The 19828-nt window shown below is 49.3% G+C and overlaps 1 protein-coding gene across 3 annotated transcripts; it reads left to right on the forward strand.

Annotated features, from left to right (window-relative positions):
* Positions 1 to 1457: 1457 nt before the first annotated feature.
* U2af2 (U2 small nuclear RNA auxiliary factor 2) lies at positions 1458 to 19597 on the forward strand. 3 transcript variants are annotated; one of them, XM_057761382.1, is made up of 13 exons: positions 1487 to 1625; positions 5420 to 5539; positions 5759 to 5894; positions 6777 to 6821; positions 7081 to 7184; positions 7530 to 7681; positions 8943 to 9059; positions 9896 to 10034; positions 13731 to 13810; positions 13885 to 14007; positions 14293 to 14391; positions 14628 to 14876; positions 18839 to 19597. In XM_057761382.1, the coding sequence occupies exons 5-13, from the start codon at positions 7163 to 7165 to the stop codon at positions 18971 to 18973; spliced, it is 1116 nt and encodes a 371-aa protein (XP_057617365.1). In that variant the 5' UTR covers positions 1487 to 1625; positions 5420 to 5539; positions 5759 to 5894; positions 6777 to 6821; positions 7081 to 7162; the 3' UTR covers positions 18974 to 19597. The 3 variants fall into 3 exon arrangements, with proteins under 3 accessions (XP_057617363.1, XP_057617364.1, XP_057617365.1); XM_057761380.1 differs by lacking the exon at positions 5420 to 5539 and having other exon boundaries at positions 1458 to 1625; XM_057761381.1 differs by lacking the exon at positions 5420 to 5539 and having other exon boundaries at positions 1458 to 1625; positions 14293 to 14379.
* The last annotated feature ends 231 nt before the right edge of the window (positions 19598 to 19828 follow it).

A 19828-nucleotide genomic window follows, 5' to 3' on the forward strand; every position in this document is an offset into this window, starting at 1 on the left:
TTTTCAATAAATTGGGCCCCAGGTCTTCCTAGAAAGGGGATGGATGGGTCGGGAGGGGGTGGCCGTCGCCAACGAGACCGAGATGGGAGCGCTCAGGCAAGAGCCTCTTGAGAGGCTGGGGAGGAAAGGGTGTAATTATTCCCAGGAGGCAGAGATGAGAAGGGGAGCAGCAGCCAGCAGCCTCTTCCCAGAGAAAACTAGGAAGGAAGCAGACTCTAAAGCGCAGCGGCTAGGACACTGATTCAATGACTTTTAGCTGAGCCTGCCTGGTAGAGGTACCCGGGGGCGCTGTGTGGATTCATTTCTGTCGCCCGCCAGGGGTCAGGAGATTGCAGTCCCAGAGGTGGCACGTCCTACGCTTGCGCGGTAGGAGCGGGTGGGGGGGCTAGTTAACGCGATTGCCAAGGCAACCGGGAGATCGCAGTCTAGTTTAACGGTCCCGGAGTTGGTGCCTACAGTGGGGAGGTGGGGGTAGAGGAGGGGAAGTCCCCGCGCACGCGCAATGTGCATTTAGACTGGCGGATCTTCCCGAGCCCTGAGAAAATGTGCCTCAGACTGACCGCTACGCAGGCGCACAAACCCCTCTCACCGCCTCCTAAATCACCATGCGCAGGCGCCCCAAGCCGCGCAAAAAACCCCCGCAGGGGCCTCGAGCAGCTTTTGCCCACTGACTGCTATTGTTCTGCACACCTTGTCTGGCCTTCCACGAGGTCGGCCATTCTTCCATCCCCCCCCCACCAAGAGTCAGGTGCCAAGAGTGAGACCCGCCCCCTCTTCTGTAGCTCTCCGACCCACCTCTTATCTGTACTCCCTCCCTTTTTTTTTTTTTTTGCTCTTGAAGCCGAAAGAAGCCGAAGCAACGGCGGAAAAAGCCGAAGTTTTCCCTAGCGCGTGAGGCCTTCCCGAAGCAGTGGCGGAAGGGAACGAAATTCTCCGGAAGGGGCGGAGTGACCCAGTGGAACCTCCGGAAAGAGCCGAAGATTAGATTCGGGCTTAATCTCTTGAGGGATCGTGAGCGAGCGCTGGAAACCTTCGGAAAGAGCCGAAGGTCTGGACGGTTAGGATTGTTGGAAGTGACCGACTGCTTGGACAGTGCCAGCGAGGGGTGGGACGAGTCTCGAGGAAGCCAGAGACCGAGACGGTTTGAGTTGTAGGAAAAACCCGGACCTTTACAGGGTGCTGGCGTAGGGGAACGCGAGGACCCACGGAATCCTCCGAACGCTGAGACGCTTGTCTCCGAAAAGTTACCGAAACTTGGGCAGCCTGCAAAATTCTCGCATTGGGTGGTTTCGAGGGTAGCCGTCGCCTCCTGCAGACTTCTCCGTTTACAGTCCGAGAATAGCCGACTGGCTTCGGAGCCGGGCTCGGGGCTGTTCGCGGGGGGGGGGTGAGGGGGGGAGGGTGGGGCGGGCGGGACGAGGGGGTGGAGTCAGGGTGGGCGGGGCTTGGGGGCTTAATTAGGTAGACGACTGAGTGCCGGCGGGGGCCGGAAGTAGCCGAAGCCAGCGGCGGAAGTAGCCGGAGCGGGCGGGCGGCAAGGCGAGAGCTGCACAGGGCCCTACGCGGCCGCGTAAGCATGTCGGACTTCGACGAGTTCGAGCGGCAGCTCAACGAGAATAAACAAGGTGAGGGTCCCGGGGCTGTGGGGTGGCGTCTTGCTTCGTTCCGTGCCCCTCGCCATTTACCCCTCTTGTTCCCTCCCTGGGGCCGCATGATTCTCCAACACCCCCCCCCGTCCGTGCCGCGCGCGCCGCGCTCACGTGACCTCCCCTTCTCCGAGCCGAGGGAAGGGGCCGCGGGCGCGGCTTAGGGCGCGTGCGCGCAGCAATATCCGCGCCCACGTGGTCCCGGCTGAGAAGGCGCGTTGCGTCGCGTTGGCGCGTTGAGAGCGCGCCGGAGTTTTCTACGTGAGGTTTTTTTAATCTTTAAATTTTTCTCTTTTATTTGAGAAAGAGATAAAATTAGGTCTCCTAATCCAGTCTTTTTCCTCTTGCTACCTTTGCACTTCCGCTTCCGGTCGGGCGTACTTTTCCTTTCTCCACGCCCCCTTTGTTTCCAAAATGGCGGTGGTGAACCCCCCTCTTTCCTTCACGTGGACTGGCGCTGCAATCTCCCAGTGCTTGCAGGTTACTTGCCTGTTCATATTTTTTCGATGTCTCCTGAACCCTTCCCCCAGAGTATTTCTGCCCCAGCCGCTACACGGCCCTTTAGGTATAAATGTGTCCTACACCTGTTTGCCCGCCAAAGGGGGAAGCCTCTGCATTCTTTGTGCCCCTTATACACATAAATCATGTATACCTTGGGGTTTTTGGCGGCCGACAATTTCTGTGTCTTCCATATCCTTGATTTTAGACAAACCCAAAGTCCTGTATGATTCTAGACTCGTGCACTTAGACCCAGTCTCACTGTGGGGATAAAATAGTTAACACAAAGGGAAAAAGAGAGCTGGCTCAATGACCTTAATGTGTTAGTGGAGGCAGATACTCAAAGGTAGGGTCCTATACTAGGAATTAGGACCAGAAAGAAAGGCAGGCGATGTCGATGCTGATGAGATTAGGGATTCCGAGGAAAGAGTTAAGTTGGAAGACATCCCTACAACCTTTTCCCATTTTGGTTTGAGACTGAAGAAGGGCTTGAGTTTCTTGAGGATCGGGGCTTAAGCTGTCTCGTGTTCCTGGTTGGAGTTCGCAGGACAGGATGAGACAGTCAGAAGTCTTTTAATTGTGCTAGAATTGAGAGGAGAGTACCTGAAACAGTGCATGTGGAGGAAGTAATTTTCCTGAGCGCCGTGGTGTGTTTTCTTTGAGTAAGTGTACTGCTTAGGAGTGTGCCTGAGTTCAAATACCTGCATTGCTGTTGGTAGGGATGATGTTCTAATACCTTTGTATCTCACCTGTTCGCGATCACTGATTACTGGTTTTTAGATTAGTAATGGTGGTACACGTTGGTTACAGTTGTAATTAAACTCAGAACTTACCAAGTGTAAAGGCAGGGCAATTTGCTAAGAACAAATCCCTCCCCCCCCCCAGGCAAGGCTTCTCTGGGTAGCCCTGGCTGTCCTTGAACTCTCTCAGTAGGCGAGGCTGACCCCGAACTCAGATCCAGTCGCTATGCACTACTGCGGCCTAGCTCTCAATAGTTTCCTAAGTGAGTCATTTGTAACAGACTTCTGAGGACAAAATAATTTCTTGTTGATTGGGCAGGAAATTGAGGCTTATAAAGTTTTTATTTTTCTCTTAAAAAAGAAAGCTCTAGGCATTATTTATCCGAAAGCTGGAGCTGAGATGAAGTGAGCAATGTGTATATGTAGTATGTGGCTTGGATTACGTGTACACTGTTTAATTAGCTGTCTTTGCTATTGTGAAGAAAGGTAGGCTGGTGTAGGAGGGAGGGAATGGTGGGGAAGGTGGATGCCCATTGTTGCTCCTGTAATACCTCTTGAATGCTGTAGATGGATGTTAAAGATAGTTCCTACTTTAGAGCTCTGATTGCAAAGCCAGTTCCACTGTGCTCCAAGTGGAGTTGCTATAGCTGGCCTTAGAGGCTGTGGTTGGATGGGTTGTAGTTCCAGAATGTCCTTGTTGGTTGGAAACAGGGCCTGAGAACAGGCACTTAAGGGTTGGTTGGTGGAGCTGTGTACATAAGACAACTGTAGTATATATAGCATTTTGAGCAAATGAAGTTCCATTTTCTTAGCTGTCCAGCTTAATTATGTGGAAGGTTCTTGCCTTTCTGGAATGCTGGAAGAAAGTTCTACCACCTTGTCACCCTGCTTGTGTGTATTTGTCTCTTACCCAGCCTTCCTATATTTCTCAGCCTCAGCCCCTTTCCAGTTTCCTAAGTCCAGTTTCCCTGTCCCAGGTACCCAATGTTGTCACTACTTCCTCTCTGGAGTTCTTGTGTTTGAGGCTTCGCAGCAGGAAAGATAGTTGGAATTTATTGGGTTTTTGAGACAGTTTCTCTGTAGCTTTGGGGCCAGTCCTGGAACTAGCTCTTGTAGACCACGCTGGTCTACAGAGATTCGCCTGCCTCTGCCTCCCATGTACTGGGATTAAAGGCATATGCCACCACTGCCCGAGACCTCTAATTCTTGATTGTTGTTTTAGTCTTTGCATGTGTGAATGCAAATGATAAAATCTTTTGACATTGGTAGTTGTACCCAGATTCTGGAGAACTCTCGGTTCTGCCTGGTCCTCAAGAATACTGCCTGGTGCCTAATATACTGGCATTACAATTGAGTTTGGGCTTTACAGTTTCCTAGCTGTTGGGCTTTGAGCAAGTCGTCAAGTTCTTATGCCTCAGTTTCATTCTGACATAGTTTTTCCAAAGCAATAGTGATAATTAAATGCAAATAAAGGTATTCTTCTGTCTGTAGATTCTGTTAGAAGCATCTCAAGATTGGTTATGTTTTCTTTTCTGGGTGCTTTCCTCAGTATTAGTAGCTATGGAGTTAAAATAGATTTCAAATTTTCCTGCTTATTGCATCAGAAAAATACATAATGCAACTGTGTGGTGAGTTAAAAATATACTTTGATGTCCTTTTCGTTGCTTTTTCCTACTGCTAGAAGTCAGTACTTTAAGGATACACCTGTTACAGTTTTCAAGTATGTTTGGTTTTGAGACAGGGTTTCCCTTAACTTACTAGCCTCCAATTCTTTTTCTCTTTCTATTTCAGCCTTCCACATGCTGGAAATACAAATGTGCCTCCTTTCTCTTGGCTCTCTGTGTGTTTGTGTGAGTGGGTGTGTAGGCTTGATGGTTGAAGTCAGTGGTACCTTGAAATTTAGGAAATACATTGAGGTGATTGGTCTAGCTTCTACCTTGAGGGGCCAGTCTCTAGAATTGGGGCTATATAGTAGTGTTTTTGTAGGTCTAATAGGCGTGGAACTCTTTCTCAGGCTGACCTTGAAGTTGCAGAGATCCATCTGTCTGCCTTTGCCCTCTAAGATTCTGTAGTTTTTCTTGCAGCACTGTGTTCTGTTAATATCCAAGGTCTCTGAGGCAAAGAGGCTAAGGAAGCAGAATAGATATTAGGGAAGACACAAGTCCTTATTCTATCTAGCCCATCCTTCCTTTGGCTTAGAGGGAGTGAAGCAGGGAGGGTCTGGTGGTTTGGGCTTCAAGTTTGGATGAGGCTGCTGCAGACCACCAGTTGAAGTACTGGAGGGGCATCTTTTCCTTACTTTCTGTACACTCAGAAAGAAGGTCCTTTTCAGAGGGTGCTTACTCTTGCATTATTCATCTGGTTGGGAAGGGATGGAGTTGAGTTTCCTCACTTCTTAGGGTTACTAGATCCTGCCTGGCACCTGACCCTTGGGCCTGATGGTGGGACTGTGGGTGCCAGCTGGTTGCAGAGGATTTTCCTGAGGGGTTGCTGAGTTTCTTCAGGAAAACATCATTGGGTCTCTTGATTCCCCAGCCTCTAGCCCTGCCCCTCTCAGGGACGACCCTGGGGTCAGGCCCCTCAGCCCTCGAGGGGGACCAGGAGCCAGCCTCCTCTGTCTTCTCTGGCTCCTCAGCTCCTCTTGAGCATCTTCAGGTATCTTACACCCCGGGGGCATTTCCAGGCTCTGTCCCCTTGGTCCCTTCAGAGTCCTTTGGGACTCAGGTGTGGACCCAGGAAACCTGTTGTCTCCCTCCATTAAATCCCTTCCCTGGGGGCGGGGGCTCCCGGGTCCTGGCATAGTCACCAGCACGCAGGGTGGGCTGGGCCTGCACATTCTCCCCATTCATCCCATCTCTTCTCACACGTGTCCAGAACGGGACAAGGAGAACCGCCATCGGAAGCGTAGCCACAGCCGCTCTAGAAGCCGGGACCGGAAGCGCAGGAGCCGGAGCCGAGATCGGCGTAACCGGGACCAGCGCAGTGCCTCCCGAGACAGACGAAGGCGAAGGTACTAGAACTTGGGATCTCTGGCTGGGCTCCTGTCAGAACCTGGGTTTACATGACTGTTCTCTGTATGGGTGCTGTTTGGTCTGCCTTGAACTTGGTTTTTCCTATTTCTGTTTTTTCCCCCAGTTTCTCTTTTGTCAGTACCAGTGGGTTGCTGGGGCCAATAGTTCCTGGGGACAGGGAACAGTTTTGGGTCTCTCTCTCTCTCTCTCTCTCTCTCTCTCTCCCTCTCCCTCTCCCTCTCCCTCTCCCTCTCCCTCTCCCTCTCTCCCTCTCTCCCCCCCCTCTCTCCCTCTCCCTCCCTCTCCCTCCCTCCCTTCCTCCCCTCTCTCCCTGTCTCTCTCTCTCTCTCTCTCTCTCTCTCTCCCTCCCCCCCTCCCCAATACTGTCCTTGTCTTGTCTTTGAGGGCACAATTGTATTTTCTTGCTCTGGTTCTATTTGGGGCTGTCTTGGAGAGCACTTGTCCTCTTTCCTCCACTTCCTAGGAGTTCTGGAGTAGGACAGTATCTGAGGCCTGGGCTTTAATTTCCAGCTCAGGGTTGTTGGTCTAGTTATTCAGTCTCATCTTGCCTTCCTGGGTTCCCCTCATTCTCTCTGTTCCTCTTAGGTAAGGAAGTGTGGGATATCTAAGGAGTCTCCTTCCTCATCTTAGTTTCTCCATAGAATGGCCTAGTTTCTTCTTGCTACTTCTCCTTACTTCCTCTTTCCTGGGAGTAGTAGGATTGGGGGGTGGTTGGCAGGGCCGAGGGGGCCTGCATGCTACTTGCTCTCCTCGGTCCTGCCTCAGTCCTGGGGTTCAGTGATATTGGGCGGGGTGTATTTTGTGGGGAAGACAAAGGTCCCCGGTCACTCCTCCCCATACCTTTCCCTCCCACCCCCCAGCAAACCTTTGACCAGAGGCGCTAAAGAGGAGCACGGTGGATTGATGTGAGCTTCTCTTCCTGCCCCTTCTACCCCATGTCCACTCCCTTCTTCCTCACCTGTGCATCTTGCCTGCCTTGTATCCCCACCCTGGCCCGAGCACTGGGGAAGTGTCCCTCCCCAGGCCCAGCTCTCCCTCTTGGAGAGAATGGAGCTTGTGTGGGAGGGTGTGGAGGGCTGGGGGGTGTTCCTGGCAGGGTCTTGCAGACCCGGTGTTGGTCAGACTGAGGTTATCCTGCCCCACTTTCCCTTCCCCCTTCCCCAGTCGTTCCCCTCGCCATGAGAAGAAGAAGAAGGTGCGTAAATACTGGGACGTGCCACCACCTGGCTTTGAGCACATCACCCCAATGCAGTACAAGGCCATGCAAGGTAGGTTCCTCCCCTCCTCCATGGGCTCTTGTAGAGGTTAAAATTGGGACATCTCTTCCACAGGTTCTATGTGTGCATTGGTGAGACTGAAGGAGCTTACCCAAGGGCTTCTGGCACCTGCTCAGGGTAGCCATGATGGAAGAGGGAATTAAGTCTTCTTTACCAACCAGGCCCTTAGGAAACCAGACTTCTTATCTTGGGCCTTGCCGCTGACTTGGGTTGACTGATTGAAGAGCTTCTAAATGAAGTGGGTTAGAGAGTGGGTGGGTGGGGTCAGTGTATGCTGAGTGATCCTGGTTTTAGGGCTGCTCTAATGGGGTTTTACTGTTTACACCCATCCTGAAGCTGCGGGTCAGATTCCAGCCACAGCCCTTCTCCCCACTATGACTCCTGATGGTCTGGCTGTGACCCCAACGCCCGTGCCTGTTGTTGGGAGCCAGATGACCAGACAGGCCAGACGCCTCTACGTGGGCAACATCCCATTTGGCATCACTGAGGTACTGCCCTCCTCCTGCCCCTGCCCTCTCCCCTGTTCCCCTACCCTGTTCCACCCTCCCTCCATTCCCTTTCCCCAACCTGCACGGGTCAGACTCTGTTCCTGCAAGACCCCCCGGCCCCCTCCCAGACGGACGGATGGAGTTGAGCCAGCCAGGGGCCGGGCTGGGGGTGGCCCCTCCCTCCCTCCTCTTCCCTCTCTCCCGTCTCCCTTTCCCCAACCTCCTCCCACAACCCAGGGATCAAACACACACATAATGTACCTACCTACATATTATACCTACGTGTTGGAGAGAGACAGAGAGGGAGACTCGACACACATACACACAGACGCACGTCCCTGCAGTTTTTCTGACATGCTCTCCTTTTCTGCCGTCTATCCACATCCTTTCCCCCAACATCCCTCCCATGGTCGCTGTTCTTTTATTTTTGATAGCCCTGACCTCCCCCACCTTCCCCACCGCTCCTCTCCCCCATCCCTCTCCCCCACCCCTTCCCGTGGCACCCCTGAGAATCCCGAGATCAAAGAGTTGTTTCCATTTCTCTTTAAAGTGAAATATTGTGGGGCTGAGATCCCTCGTAGCAACAAAAAGTTTGCTACCATCGTCGAAGGCAAGTAAGGTCCATTCTGACTTTCTCAACCTGCACTTTGCTACATTTGATAAACCAGCCCCCGGACTCCAGGGCCAGATCCCTCCACATCACTCTTTTCTCCTCCCCTCCCGCCCCACCCCTTCCTCCCCTGCTCCTTCATTCCTCCCCACCCCTGCACTCTACTCCTTGCTCTGCCTTTCTCTGGGCTCCCATCCTGTCCACGTGCTTGTCTATCCTTCTCTTCTTGCCTGTTGACTCTCTTGCCTTCCCCCGCCTTGTCTGCACCCGATGTTTCTTCCTTGTGTCATCCTCGTGTATTTCTTTCTCTTGCTGTCATGTGTTCTTTCCATCTTTTCTTGAATAACTTTCCTCCTAATTTTTTGGACTCCATGGCTCACCCACTCATGCCTGTCCTGTCTGGCCCGTTTGCTTCTGTCTCCTGTCCTTTGGTATTGCTTCCTCTCTGTTTTCTCATTTTCCTCCTGCATTTGTTCCTACTATTGACCTCTATACCCCTGACCCATATTCTACTGTCCCTTTCCCTCCCCCTTCTCCCTCCCCTCAATCCTCTCCCCTTACCCCCAAACCCTCTGTGTCTCCCTCTCTCACCCTTCCCCTCCTCTCTCCACCTCCCTCCCCGCCCTCCCCTGTCTCCTATTCCCTCTGCAGGAAGCTATGATGGACTTCTTCAACGCCCAGATGCGCTTGGGGGGATTGACTCAGGCCCCTGGTAACCCAGTCTTGGCTGTGCAGATTAATCAAGACAAGAATTTTGCCTTTTTGGAGGTGAGCTTTCCAGTGATGGAGTAAGGGATAGTGGGGCTTGTCTGTACCGCCCACTCTGATTGCTTTCTTCTCTGCATCCCAGTTTGCATTTGGTTGCTGTAGAAGCTCTGCAGTCCCCATCCTGCCGCATACCTTCTATCTTCTCTCTTGCCTTGGGAGGCCTTTTTGGGTTCTGCTTGCTTTGTTGGTTTCTGTAGACTGTTTTGGCCCAGTCCACTCTGCTTAGGCTACACTGACACTGCAGAGCACGCAATTTGTCTTTTTCTGTTTTGGACTTAGGTTGAAGCAGTTTACGCCAGATGTTTATAAGTCTCATTTCAAAGTAGTTACTCTCTTATTGTCTCTAAAGACCTAGCTTTCAACTCTTGGGCCATACCCAAGAAACAGTGGATGTGCTGAAGTGATCTAGTCTGCTGAGGTGTTTGAGTGCTCCTTCTCAGTCTGCACTTGCCCATCAGAATCTGCTTTATTTGAACTGTTGGAGACTTCAGCTTAAATGTCATTTCATCAGAAAGCCTGGTCTGTCATTGCTACTAACTCAGTTGACCGAATGTCCTAATGCTGACTTCTTTCAGCAGTTGGTATCTTTTCTAACGTTGTCTGTCAGAGCTTATGATTGTGTGCTTGTTTTCATATCTGGTGGATGCCAAGATATTTGCTTTCTAGAGTATGAGCTTCTAGGGACAATCTTGTGGCTGTTCTTCCATTGGCCAGTTCAGGATTTGGTACATGATACTTGTTTATACAAGTGGGAGGAAAGTTACAGTATTGGGGGTGGGGAGTGGTTTAATCTAGTCCCTGCCTACCCCTTAATTCTACCGTTCTTTTTCCTTCAGTTCCGCTCAGTGGATGAAACGACCCAGGCCATGGCCTTTGATGGCATCATCTTCCAGGGCCAGTCATTGAAGATTCGAAGGCCTCATGACTATCAGCCACTGCCTGGCATGTCAGAGAACCCCTCTGTTTATGTGCCTGGTGAGTGGGAATTTGTTGATGGTGGTGGGGTGGGCTCACTATTTCCTGAACTCAGATTCCTCTCTTTAACCTATAGCTAGAGTTGCTTAGGAGATTGTCGTGTGTGCTTTGGACCCTATGGGTAGTCTTCCAGCTTAGCAGGTGTCCTGGGCCTCTGAGGTGATGAGCTGTGATCTGAGAATGCACAGTTTATAAATATCAGCCAGGTACAGACCAGAGGTGTTGGAATGTGTGGTGCTTGCAGTCTGTTCCTGCCTTTGTCCCTTGGTCCTGGAATTTCAGGGCTTGGTGTGTAAGTCTGTATCTACAGGTACATATTAACAGACCTCTGCACAGTCCTGGTGTTTGGACCTAGCATGTCAGTGCTTACTGACTCCATGTCTCTGTCTGGCATGTGCTCTGGGCTGTTTCCTGTAGTTGTATTTACTATCACCTCTTATAGTAGTAGGTCACAATAGATTTTCGGTTTGAAACCTACAGATAGGGTCATAGAAAAGTAAGTCATTGAAAAAATAGGTTTTGAACATTCTGCATTAATCTTTCAAAGTTTAAAAGGCTCTGCGTGTATGTCATCCTGCAGGCTGTAGTTTGCTGAGCTAGCATTTGGCAGACTAGATGGGATATAAGAAGAGAGATGTAGGCCGTTTGCTCTGCTAAACTGCAGGAATCAGTTATAGTGTTGGGGTTCTAGCTAAGTAAGTGATGCCCAGGATTGAGACTGATTGGAACTTTTAGAATGTGGGGTCTTGCTGTTTGATGCTCAGAATTGGAGGATGCCCATCGAGGCCAAGTCTCCCCTTCACTTTAGGGCAGGGAAGTGTTCCTGTCAGTGGAGGACTTGCCCCTCTTTCTATACCTAGGTCTAAAACTAACTAACATGCTCCTCAGTGTACCGCTTGAAGATTCACTGTGGTCCTGGGGATTGAACCCAAGGTCTTGTGCTTGATTGGGAAGCATTCTCTCTCTGACCTGAATCCTGTACCCCCTTCAAGTTTTTTCCTTGAGATAGGGTCTCACTAAGTTTGCCTAGACAGGCCTGGAGTTTGGGACCTTCCTACCCCTAACTGCCTGAGTAATTGGTCTGTGTGACTAGGTTCAACGACTGTGGGCATATCTCTCAGATGAAGCTATACAACATCTTGTTTCTACCTCTTGCCACCAAATTCACTCTTTGGATTAGCCTTTAATTACATAGGCATCCACTTGCTGGTTTTACTGTGTAGTATGCAGGTGCTGCCTGTCTCTGGATCTTCTGTTAGCCTTCTGTCAGCATATGTTAAGTAAGTAGTCTGCCAACTGGACGAGATATCCTCAACCTTTTCCTAGTATTTTGAGGCAGGGTCTTTGAGTTGCCCAGGAAGGGCTTGAACTATTGGCCCTTCTGCATCAGCCTCTTGTGTAGTTGGGATTATAGTCTTGTACCAGGAGGCCTGGCTGTAGAGTTTTCTGTATATATGGTCTAACTGGGTATCCCAGACTTGTTTCCCAAATTGACTCCTTGCCTCCAGTGTTGGGATCACAAGCATGTGCCATACAATACCTTCCCTGTTGAGTGTTAATCATAGTTTGACATGGCATCGTCTGTAGAAGGTGGAGGAGGAAAGCCAGGAATTATGCTTATCTTTTTTGTTGTTGTTCATGGTTGTAAAATTCATAGGTATCCTGGGCTGCACAGGTTGGCCCTGGAGTCTCTGCTCAGCTTTTCTCTGTATTCTCCATATTAACCTTTCTGCTGAAACATGTAGATGCAGGCACAGTTGCTTTGGGTCATACTGCTAAGTGGCAAGCCTCTTTCACAGTGATTAAGCAATAGGAAGATGAGTCTTTCTCTTTGGGATGTGCCTACCTGAAGAGGCTTTCCAGCTAGCTGTGCCTGTGATTTGGCGCATCATTACCACACTGGAGAAGGCAGCAGCAAGTGGAATTCTGCCTTTACGTCCTCTATCTTCTTTACGTCCTCCTTCTGAACTTCAAAGGAGAACAAATGTTACTACATAGACTCAAGAGGAAAATATTTGATGAAATCTAATAAACATCTTGATCATTGGTTAAAAAACAGTTTGTAAATTGGAAGGCTGACTTCCCACCTAGTGAGAGTGTGTGCGCTGGTAACTAGATTGCTATAACCTGGAGTGGAAGCCTGAGCTGCATTTCCACAGAAGTGAAGGTCTTCTTGGTCACCAGTGTTGGCACCTTGTGTCCTTTCGATTAGGGGTTAAGTGGCTTAGAATGCTGTCTATGTGTGCTGTGTAGTGTGGTGTTCTTCCTATTTCTGTAGGTGTAGAATTGAACACAGGGTACCTTGTTTGGGTCCTACCTTGGGCTGCTTCTGAGATACGGTACAGTGATTACCAGATTGGACTTAGTCCAGCTGCTGCTGTAACCTGCCTTACTGCTCACTTGTGTGTGTGTGGGGGGGAACCAAGCCTGCCGAGCTGCCTTTGAAAGGCACTGTTGAGTTGGGCTCTAGAAGTCACCTTTTCCTACTTCTAGGACTTCTCTCTTTTTGTATTATAGCTGGAAATATTTACACTACTGAGGTAGATTTTTTTTTTCTAATTTCATTTTATGTGTATGAGTGTTTTTGCCTGCATATGTGTCTGTGTACCATATGTATGCCTGGTGTCCAAGGATGTCAGAAGAGATAGTTGGATCCCTGGAACTGGAGTTATGGATGGTTGTGAGCCATAACGTGGGTACTGGGGAGCCGAACCTGGGTCCATTGCAAAGGCAACAAGCATTCTTAACTGTTGACCCATCTCTCCAGTCCCAGATGGTAGATTTTTAAAGTAGTTGTTCCTGGCCTATGGCAGCACTGAATATGACCTGGCTCTCAATGCTTCTGCTTGTCACGGTGCCCTTGAACTAGGTCTTTTGTGGTCTATATGACTCTACTACTGGGGTTCGGCTCTGGTGGTTAGAAGTATTTGGATTGATGTCTGCAGTTTTCTGGGACTAAAGAGTTATAGTAGAGCCAGTGATAGCCTGGAAGATGGGTAGGACACAGTGGCTGAGGCTCTAGGGTAGCTTTTAGTATCTTACCTGATGCTCTTGTAGATTAGGAGGGACCGCCACACTTAGTATGGGGGCGAGCTGGAAAGGGAGACTATGTAGCAAGACTTTTGAGCTCTGAGGAGTCAGGCTGGATTGGTGGAGGGCCGGATGATGTCTCTGAGACTTAAGTGATAATATTGGTGAAGCTTGCTTGCATGGTAAACTGTCTGGCCAACACTTATCCACATGGGTCCAGAGTTGAGTAGAGAAAGCAAGCAAAATTCCCTCTAGTCATCACTGATGTGGCAGCCAACACTGAGATTTTCAGCAGCCTTACAGCTCCTTGTCACACTACCTCAGTAACAGGCCACCCCTGCAGTGAATGAGATGTCTCTGGGTGTTTGTCAGATCTTAGGGGATCTTTCATGTTCAGGTGTTGCTGTTCTATGCTCATGTATTTGTCAGAATATAGGGGTGTGTGTAGGAAGTGTGTATACTGTGGCTTCCTCCCACCTTTATTAGGTATCTCAGGTAGGATGGGACTTGGAAAGGGACTCAGATTTTTTTTTGAGATGGCTTCCTTCTTGCCTTAGCCTTCCAAGTGCTGATAGACAAGCATGTATGTCACCACTTCCAGCTTTCTCCTTGCATGTTGGGAAATGACTATACTGGAATTGAAGTCTTTATACGTTTTGTTTTTAGGCGTTGTGTCCACTGTAGTTCCAGACTCTGCCCACAAACTGTTCATCGGGGGCTTGCCCAACTACCTGAATGATGACCAGGTAAATCCTCTGCCCCCTTGCTAGCCACCCATCTCAGCCTGACCAAACCTTGATGGATTGTTGGCCTCTTGCAGGTGAAAGAATTGCTGACATCCTTTGGGCCTCTGAAGGCCTTCAATTTGGTCAAGGATAGTGCCACAGGGCTCTCCAAGGGCTATGCCTTCTGTGAGTACGTGGACATCAACGTCACAGATCAGGTGAGCTCTGGGTGCCTAGCTGCTTGCTCCATTTGCCCTTCTTAACCTTGCTGTTTCCAAGCCTAGGTCTCCTCCTTAGGCTAGGGTGGGAGGTGGTTAGCCTTAAGCAAGGCCTTGTGGGGGCTCATTCCTTTTCCCTTGGTTTTGCCTCTTTTCAAACTAAATGCCCTTTGCCTTCCATTCTTTCCCCACCAATGCCTGGTTCTTTGGGGGAAGTGCTGGGTCCCCTGGTTCCTGACCTGTGCCTCTCCCGCACCCCTTCCACCCTTCGTCCTCTGATCATAGGCCATTGCGGGGCTGAATGGGATGCAGCTAGGGGACAAGAAGCTGCTTGTCCAGAGGGCGAGTGTGGGAGCCAAGAATGCCACGCTGGTGAGCCTCCCGGCACGTCATCTTCCATTGGCTAGAGGGACCCTGGGGGTGGGAAGGGTTGGATGGGAAGGTTTTCTTAAGTTCTGCCCCAGTTTTCATGGGAGGGGATTTGGGCAGTTGGGCAATGGGTTCATAAGTGTCTAAGTAGAGGAATGGTTCCCCTTAGTTGGATGTGAGAGGCACAGGCTTGAATGGAGGGAGGCTAGTCTGAGCCATTTTGTGACATCTCTGTTCTCCCTGACCCACAGAGTACCATCAATCAGACACCTGTAACCCTTCAAGTGCCCGGCCTGATGAGCTCTCAGGTGCAGATGGGCGGTCACCCGACTGAGGTCCTCTGCCTCATGAACATGGTGCTGCCTGAAGAGCTGTTGGACGATGAGGAGTACGAGGAGATTGTGGAGGACGTGCGAGACGAGTGCAGCAAGTACGGGCTGGTCAAGTCCATCGAGATTCCCCGGCCTGTGGATGGCGTCGAGGTGCCTGGCTGTGGAAAGGTCAGGGTGCTCTCTTTGTTTTGTGTACCACCCTTATCACCCTCTTCATCCCTCAGCATCCGTCTACCTCTGGCCAGGGGTGACGCAGGAGAGTGAGTGCAAGGCCTTCTGGGAGCTCGGGACCTATTGGCGAGAATTTGGTGTCTATATTAATGTAACTTAGTTCAAAATCTATTTTTACTGTTCCTTGTGGGATACTTTTTTTTTCCCTTTTGGTTTTTCTTTTTTCTTTTTTTTTTTTTTTAAAGATTTTTATTTATTAATTATGTATACAGCATTTTCCCTACATATATGCTGCAGACCAGAAGAGGGCACCAGATCTCATTACAGATGGTTGTGAGCCACCATATGGTTGCTGGGAATTGAACTCAGGACCTCTGGAAAGCAGTCAGTGCTCTTAACCTCTGAGCCATCTCTCCAGCCCCCTTGTGGGATACTTTTGCAAGTAGCTGAAGAGAAAGGGACCACCACATACAGTCATGTGTCTCATGTACCAGGTACTCCTTGAAGCTGCGTCTGTTATTCTCATTGGCTCCTGAACTTCTTCATAGGATGTGGCACAGAAGTGACAAGCCACACAGCTAGGCATCACATGCCTGTAATCTTGATTTCAGAGGCCTTATCCCCTGTGCACTGTGTTATGTTTTATGTAAGCTCTACATGTCCACTTTGGAAGGTGCTGCTGAGGGTTGACGGCATTCTTACTCTACTATGTTTTTCCACAAACAGCTGGGGACACTGTTTTGCCAGGCAGTTACAGGAAGGGTGGGAACCAAAGTTGCCTGATTTCCTTTATTATTTTCTTTCTGGTGTTGGAGATGGGGTCCAGGACCACTCACATACTAGCTAGGCAAATAAATGCTTTACTACTGAGTCACATCCACACACCTAGGTTCTGGTTTTAGATAGGTAGACAGTAGTGTAAGTTTCAGTGAGATGGAGTTATCTTGCCAGGCAGTCTGTCCTAGGTTGAGGGACAGAAAGCAGAGACCTCAGGTATGATTGCTGTACATGTGTGTGGTTGGTAGGGTATATTCAAAGTAGGAGAGCTCCCACCCTAGACAGGGTTTCTATGTACCCATAACTGTCCTGGAACTCGCTCTAGACCGCTGCTGGCCTTGAACTCAAAAGTCCACTTGACTCTGCCTCCCAAGTGCTGGGATTAAAGGCACACATCAGCACTGCCAGACTAAAGTAGGGATTTGCTGTGTCCCTGTGGAGCTGAGTGGTGTATGGCAGATGTGTGAATGAGTGAGAGGACAGGGTGTTCAGCCTTGGTATAGGCAAAAGGAGCATGAGTAGCGTTTTACGAGAGAAAAGACCAACTTTGCAGGAGGGCCTTACGAACTTGCTGAAGAAGCCTCAGGCTCTAACCTGGAAGAGTAGGGCTTTTAAAGAGAGAGAAAGCTAATGGGAAGGATGCTGAGTAACTTGATAAATGTATGGGAGGCCTGAGTCAGGTGATTGGATTTATTGTATTAACCTGAGAGAAAGATAGTGGTCTGCTTTAAAGGTATGGTCCTGTGTGATGTGTTTTAGTAAAGGACATACTGAGTATCATCCTGTAAGGTGGTATCATCTAGTGATACTTAGTTGTTTGTATCTTCCATAAACTTGAAGTGGTGAAATTGCCCAGTGACATTCTGAAACCATTGGTGTCCATAAGTGGTGTGTTGTTGGCTGTAATAGGTGATGAGAGAAATGGATGAGTTGGGGAGGTTTGATCCTTTAACTGCCCCTATCTTGATGATTGGTATGGGTTTATGGAGATGGAGAGAGAGAAAGCCAGGAAACTGAGTGTCAGGTGAGGTGGAGGGCAACAGCTAGCTTTGGGCCAGCTACCTTTGAGTTTGCTTAGATGATACCCTGATAGAGACTGCTAGGAATCAGTTAGCTGGATAGAAGGAAACTCCAAGAGGGTGAGGACAGATAGAAACGCTTGTGTGGGAATTCATAAGGGGAGGCTGAGCAGGTTTCCAGTGCACCTTGGGAATGCAACAGAGATGTGTGGGGTTGAGGTGGGGGTACAGGAGTCAAAAAGAAGACTGTATCTAAAAGCCTCCTTCCTGCTTCAGTGCCATTGCCATTATTTGATGTAATGCCACTTTTGGTCCGATTTAGTCTGGCACCTGATGGGGAAGCCTGGTTTAAGTGGGGATTGAGTAAAATACAGGAGAAAGAGTGAATGAAGAGACTGGCTTCTTGAGCAGCTGTCTTTTTTTTTTTTCTTCCTTCATTTGATACAGGGTTTTGCCATGTTACCTAAGCTGACTGACTTTGAACTCCTCTCAGGCTTTGGCACTAGAAGCATACGTTACCATATCCATTGTTCTATTTATGGGTCTTTTCGGTGGTGGCGCATGCCTTTAATCCCAACACTCAGTAGGCAGAGGCAGGCGGATCTCTTGAGTTCGAGGCCAGCCTGGGCTACAGTGCAAGTTCCAGAACATTTAGGACTATTACACAGAGAAACCCGGTCTCAAAAAACCAGTAAAATAAAATAAAAGAAAAAAATCTAAGACTGATGTGGATGTTTATAGTATTTATCACCTAACTGTTGGGAGTGGTTTTGTTTCCTGTTTGAGATGGGGTCTTGTATAGCCCAGGCTGGCCTTGGGCCTTAGCTTCCCTGGTGCTGGGATTGCAGGTGGATATCCTTACACCTGACTTATACAGTACTTAAAGCATGTCTCAGAGTTCATCTTAGAATTATAACTGTATTTTTCAATTATTGACATTGTGGAATAGATAAGTATTCTGGGGTTTGGCCATCTACCAGTAGATGCCACACTCTTCGTGACAACAGACATTACTTTTTATCTTGTGGGGACATGTCCTGTCCCTGATTGAGAACCAGTGTTGTAACTAGATAACTTTAAAACAAATAAACAAGCCAGGTGGTAGTGGTGTGTGCCTTTAATCCCAGCACTCATGAGGCAGAGGCAGGTGGATCTCTTGAGTTTGAGGCCAGCCTGGTCTACAAGAGCTAGTTCCAGGATAGGATCCAAAGCTACAGAGGAACCCTGTCTAAAAAAGGCCAAAGAATGCTATTACTACTGCAAAACAATCTTCATTCATTTCTTAGTATCTACCCAGGTTTTATTTTGTCTCCAGAATGTCTTCTTTCAATAAGGTCCAAACCCTAAATTTGGTTACTGTTTGTTTCTTCTTTTAAACAGATTTTTAAAAAAGATTTATTTATTATATATACACTGTTCTGTCTGCATGTTTGCCTATACGTCAGAAAAGGACATCAGCTCTCATAGATGGTTGGTGAGCCACCATGTGGTTGCTGGGAATTGAACTCAGGACCTCTTGAAGAACCATCTCTCCAGCCTTAAACAGCAGATTTTTAACTCACTTATTTTTGTATTTGTGCAAACATGGGACAGCTTTCATGAGAGGAGTTAGGCCCTTCCAGAATTGGTTGAGTTGTATATATAGCAAGCTTTTGGCCCCAGAGTTTGTCCTAGCAGTTTTATCTCGTCTCCCCACCCCACTTCCTTTTAAAGTCAAGCTGATTGTTGAAGTAGGGCGTTAGAGTACTTCACTGTATTCATTTTCTGTAAACAGGTAGTACCAGATCAGTGGCTTGAGTAGATGAAGGTTCAAGTGCTTTAATTCATGGACTTGAATCCTAATTTTTGACCTTTCCTTATTCACTGTCTTTGGGGAGAGCATGGCTGTGGAATGTCTGCTAGAGAAGTGTCCACTCTTCTCTGGGATCTTGCCTCTGGCCACCTGCCCATTGTACTCAGGTGACTCAGGTCTGCCTGTTCTCCATTCCTGTGATGTCTTGGGTTTTGGAGAATGTTTGGATGAACATCCTTAAACTGAATTGAAAATCTCTTCACAGTCTGTGGTGAGCACGGTCTCATTTCCTGTGCTCATTCTGGATTTAAATATGCTGACTAGTTGCTGGGAGCCAGCCTTGTTCACAGATCTACCTCTTGTTCCTACAGATCTTTGTGGAGTTCACCTCTGTGTTTGACTGCCAGAAAGCCATGCAGGGCCTAACCGGCCGCAAGTTCGCCAACAGAGTGGTGGTCACAAAATACTGTGACCCTGACTCTTACCACCGCCGGGACTTCTGGTAGAGGTGGCTGGGGGAGGGTGGGGGCAGGGCTGGCTGGGGACTTTACCCCCACCTGTCCCCCCCTCCTTTCTCCCCTCTGAAGATGATGGGCAGAGGAGTGACAGCCGAATGACAGCCGGCAGCAACTGGAATGGCAGCAATTGTGGGGGGTGGGGGGTGGGGGGGCTAAGGCAGGAAGGGGACTGGGCAAGTGCACACAGGCCCACATAGACACATGCACCCACACAGACACAGAGGGAAGGGGCAGGGATGGGGACTGTGTGCACAGCAGGGCGGGTAGGACCCCCACAGCCCCGTCCCAAACAGCCTCTTCTTATCCCTTACACTCTTTTCCTCGGCCCTTTCCCCATGGTAGGAACATAGCGTGTTTATATTTTATGGCCAAACTATTTTGAATTTTGTTGTCTGGCCCTCAGTGCCCTGCCCTCTCCCTTTGCAGGACCACAGCTCCCGTCCTCTGGCTTTTGGTCCTTCCAGTTCTCCACCCTGGTTTCTTAAGTAGTTGATTCTTTAGCCTTTTCCTGACCCCCAACCCGTTATCTCTGTCCCGCTCCTCCTCTCTGTGGCAGTTTCATATTTGCTAATAAGAATTTGCTCATTAAACATTTTGTTGTATTTTACTTTATGGAGCCCCTTCTGTGTCCAGTGTGTCCGCTCTTCTCTTTGGTCGTGGGTGTGGAGGGTGGCTCCCAGGGAGGGAGGCAGGCCTAAGGGTCCCTTGTGAGTGCCCATCGTGTAGGGCTCAGGTTTTCGCGACTCCACAGCTGAATGTGTTGATGCGGAAGTGACGTAAGGACACCGACGCAGTTCGGTGCGCCGGAAATGATGCCAGAGCGGGTTCGGTCGCGGAAGTAGA

This window comes from Chionomys nivalis, chromosome 2 (genome assembly GCF_950005125.1).
Source record: "Chionomys nivalis chromosome 2, mChiNiv1.1, whole genome shotgun sequence".
Classification (NCBI taxonomy): domain Eukaryota; kingdom Metazoa; phylum Chordata; class Mammalia; order Rodentia; family Cricetidae; genus Chionomys; species Chionomys nivalis.

Excerpts from the sequence above, each read along its gene's own strand:
- U2af2 (XM_057761380.1), top strand. The coding sequence starts at position 1,577 with ATGTCGGACTTCGACGAGTTCGAGCGGCAGCTCAACGAGAATAAACAA. Across the intron at positions 1,626-5,758 it reads GCTCAACGAGAATAAACAAG|AACGGGACAAGGAGAACCGC; the intron begins GTGAGGGTCCCG and ends ACACGTGTCCAG. Across the intron at positions 7,185-7,529 it reads GCAGTACAAGGCCATGCAAG|CTGCGGGTCAGATTCCAGCC; the intron begins GTAGGTTCCTCC and ends CCCATCCTGAAG.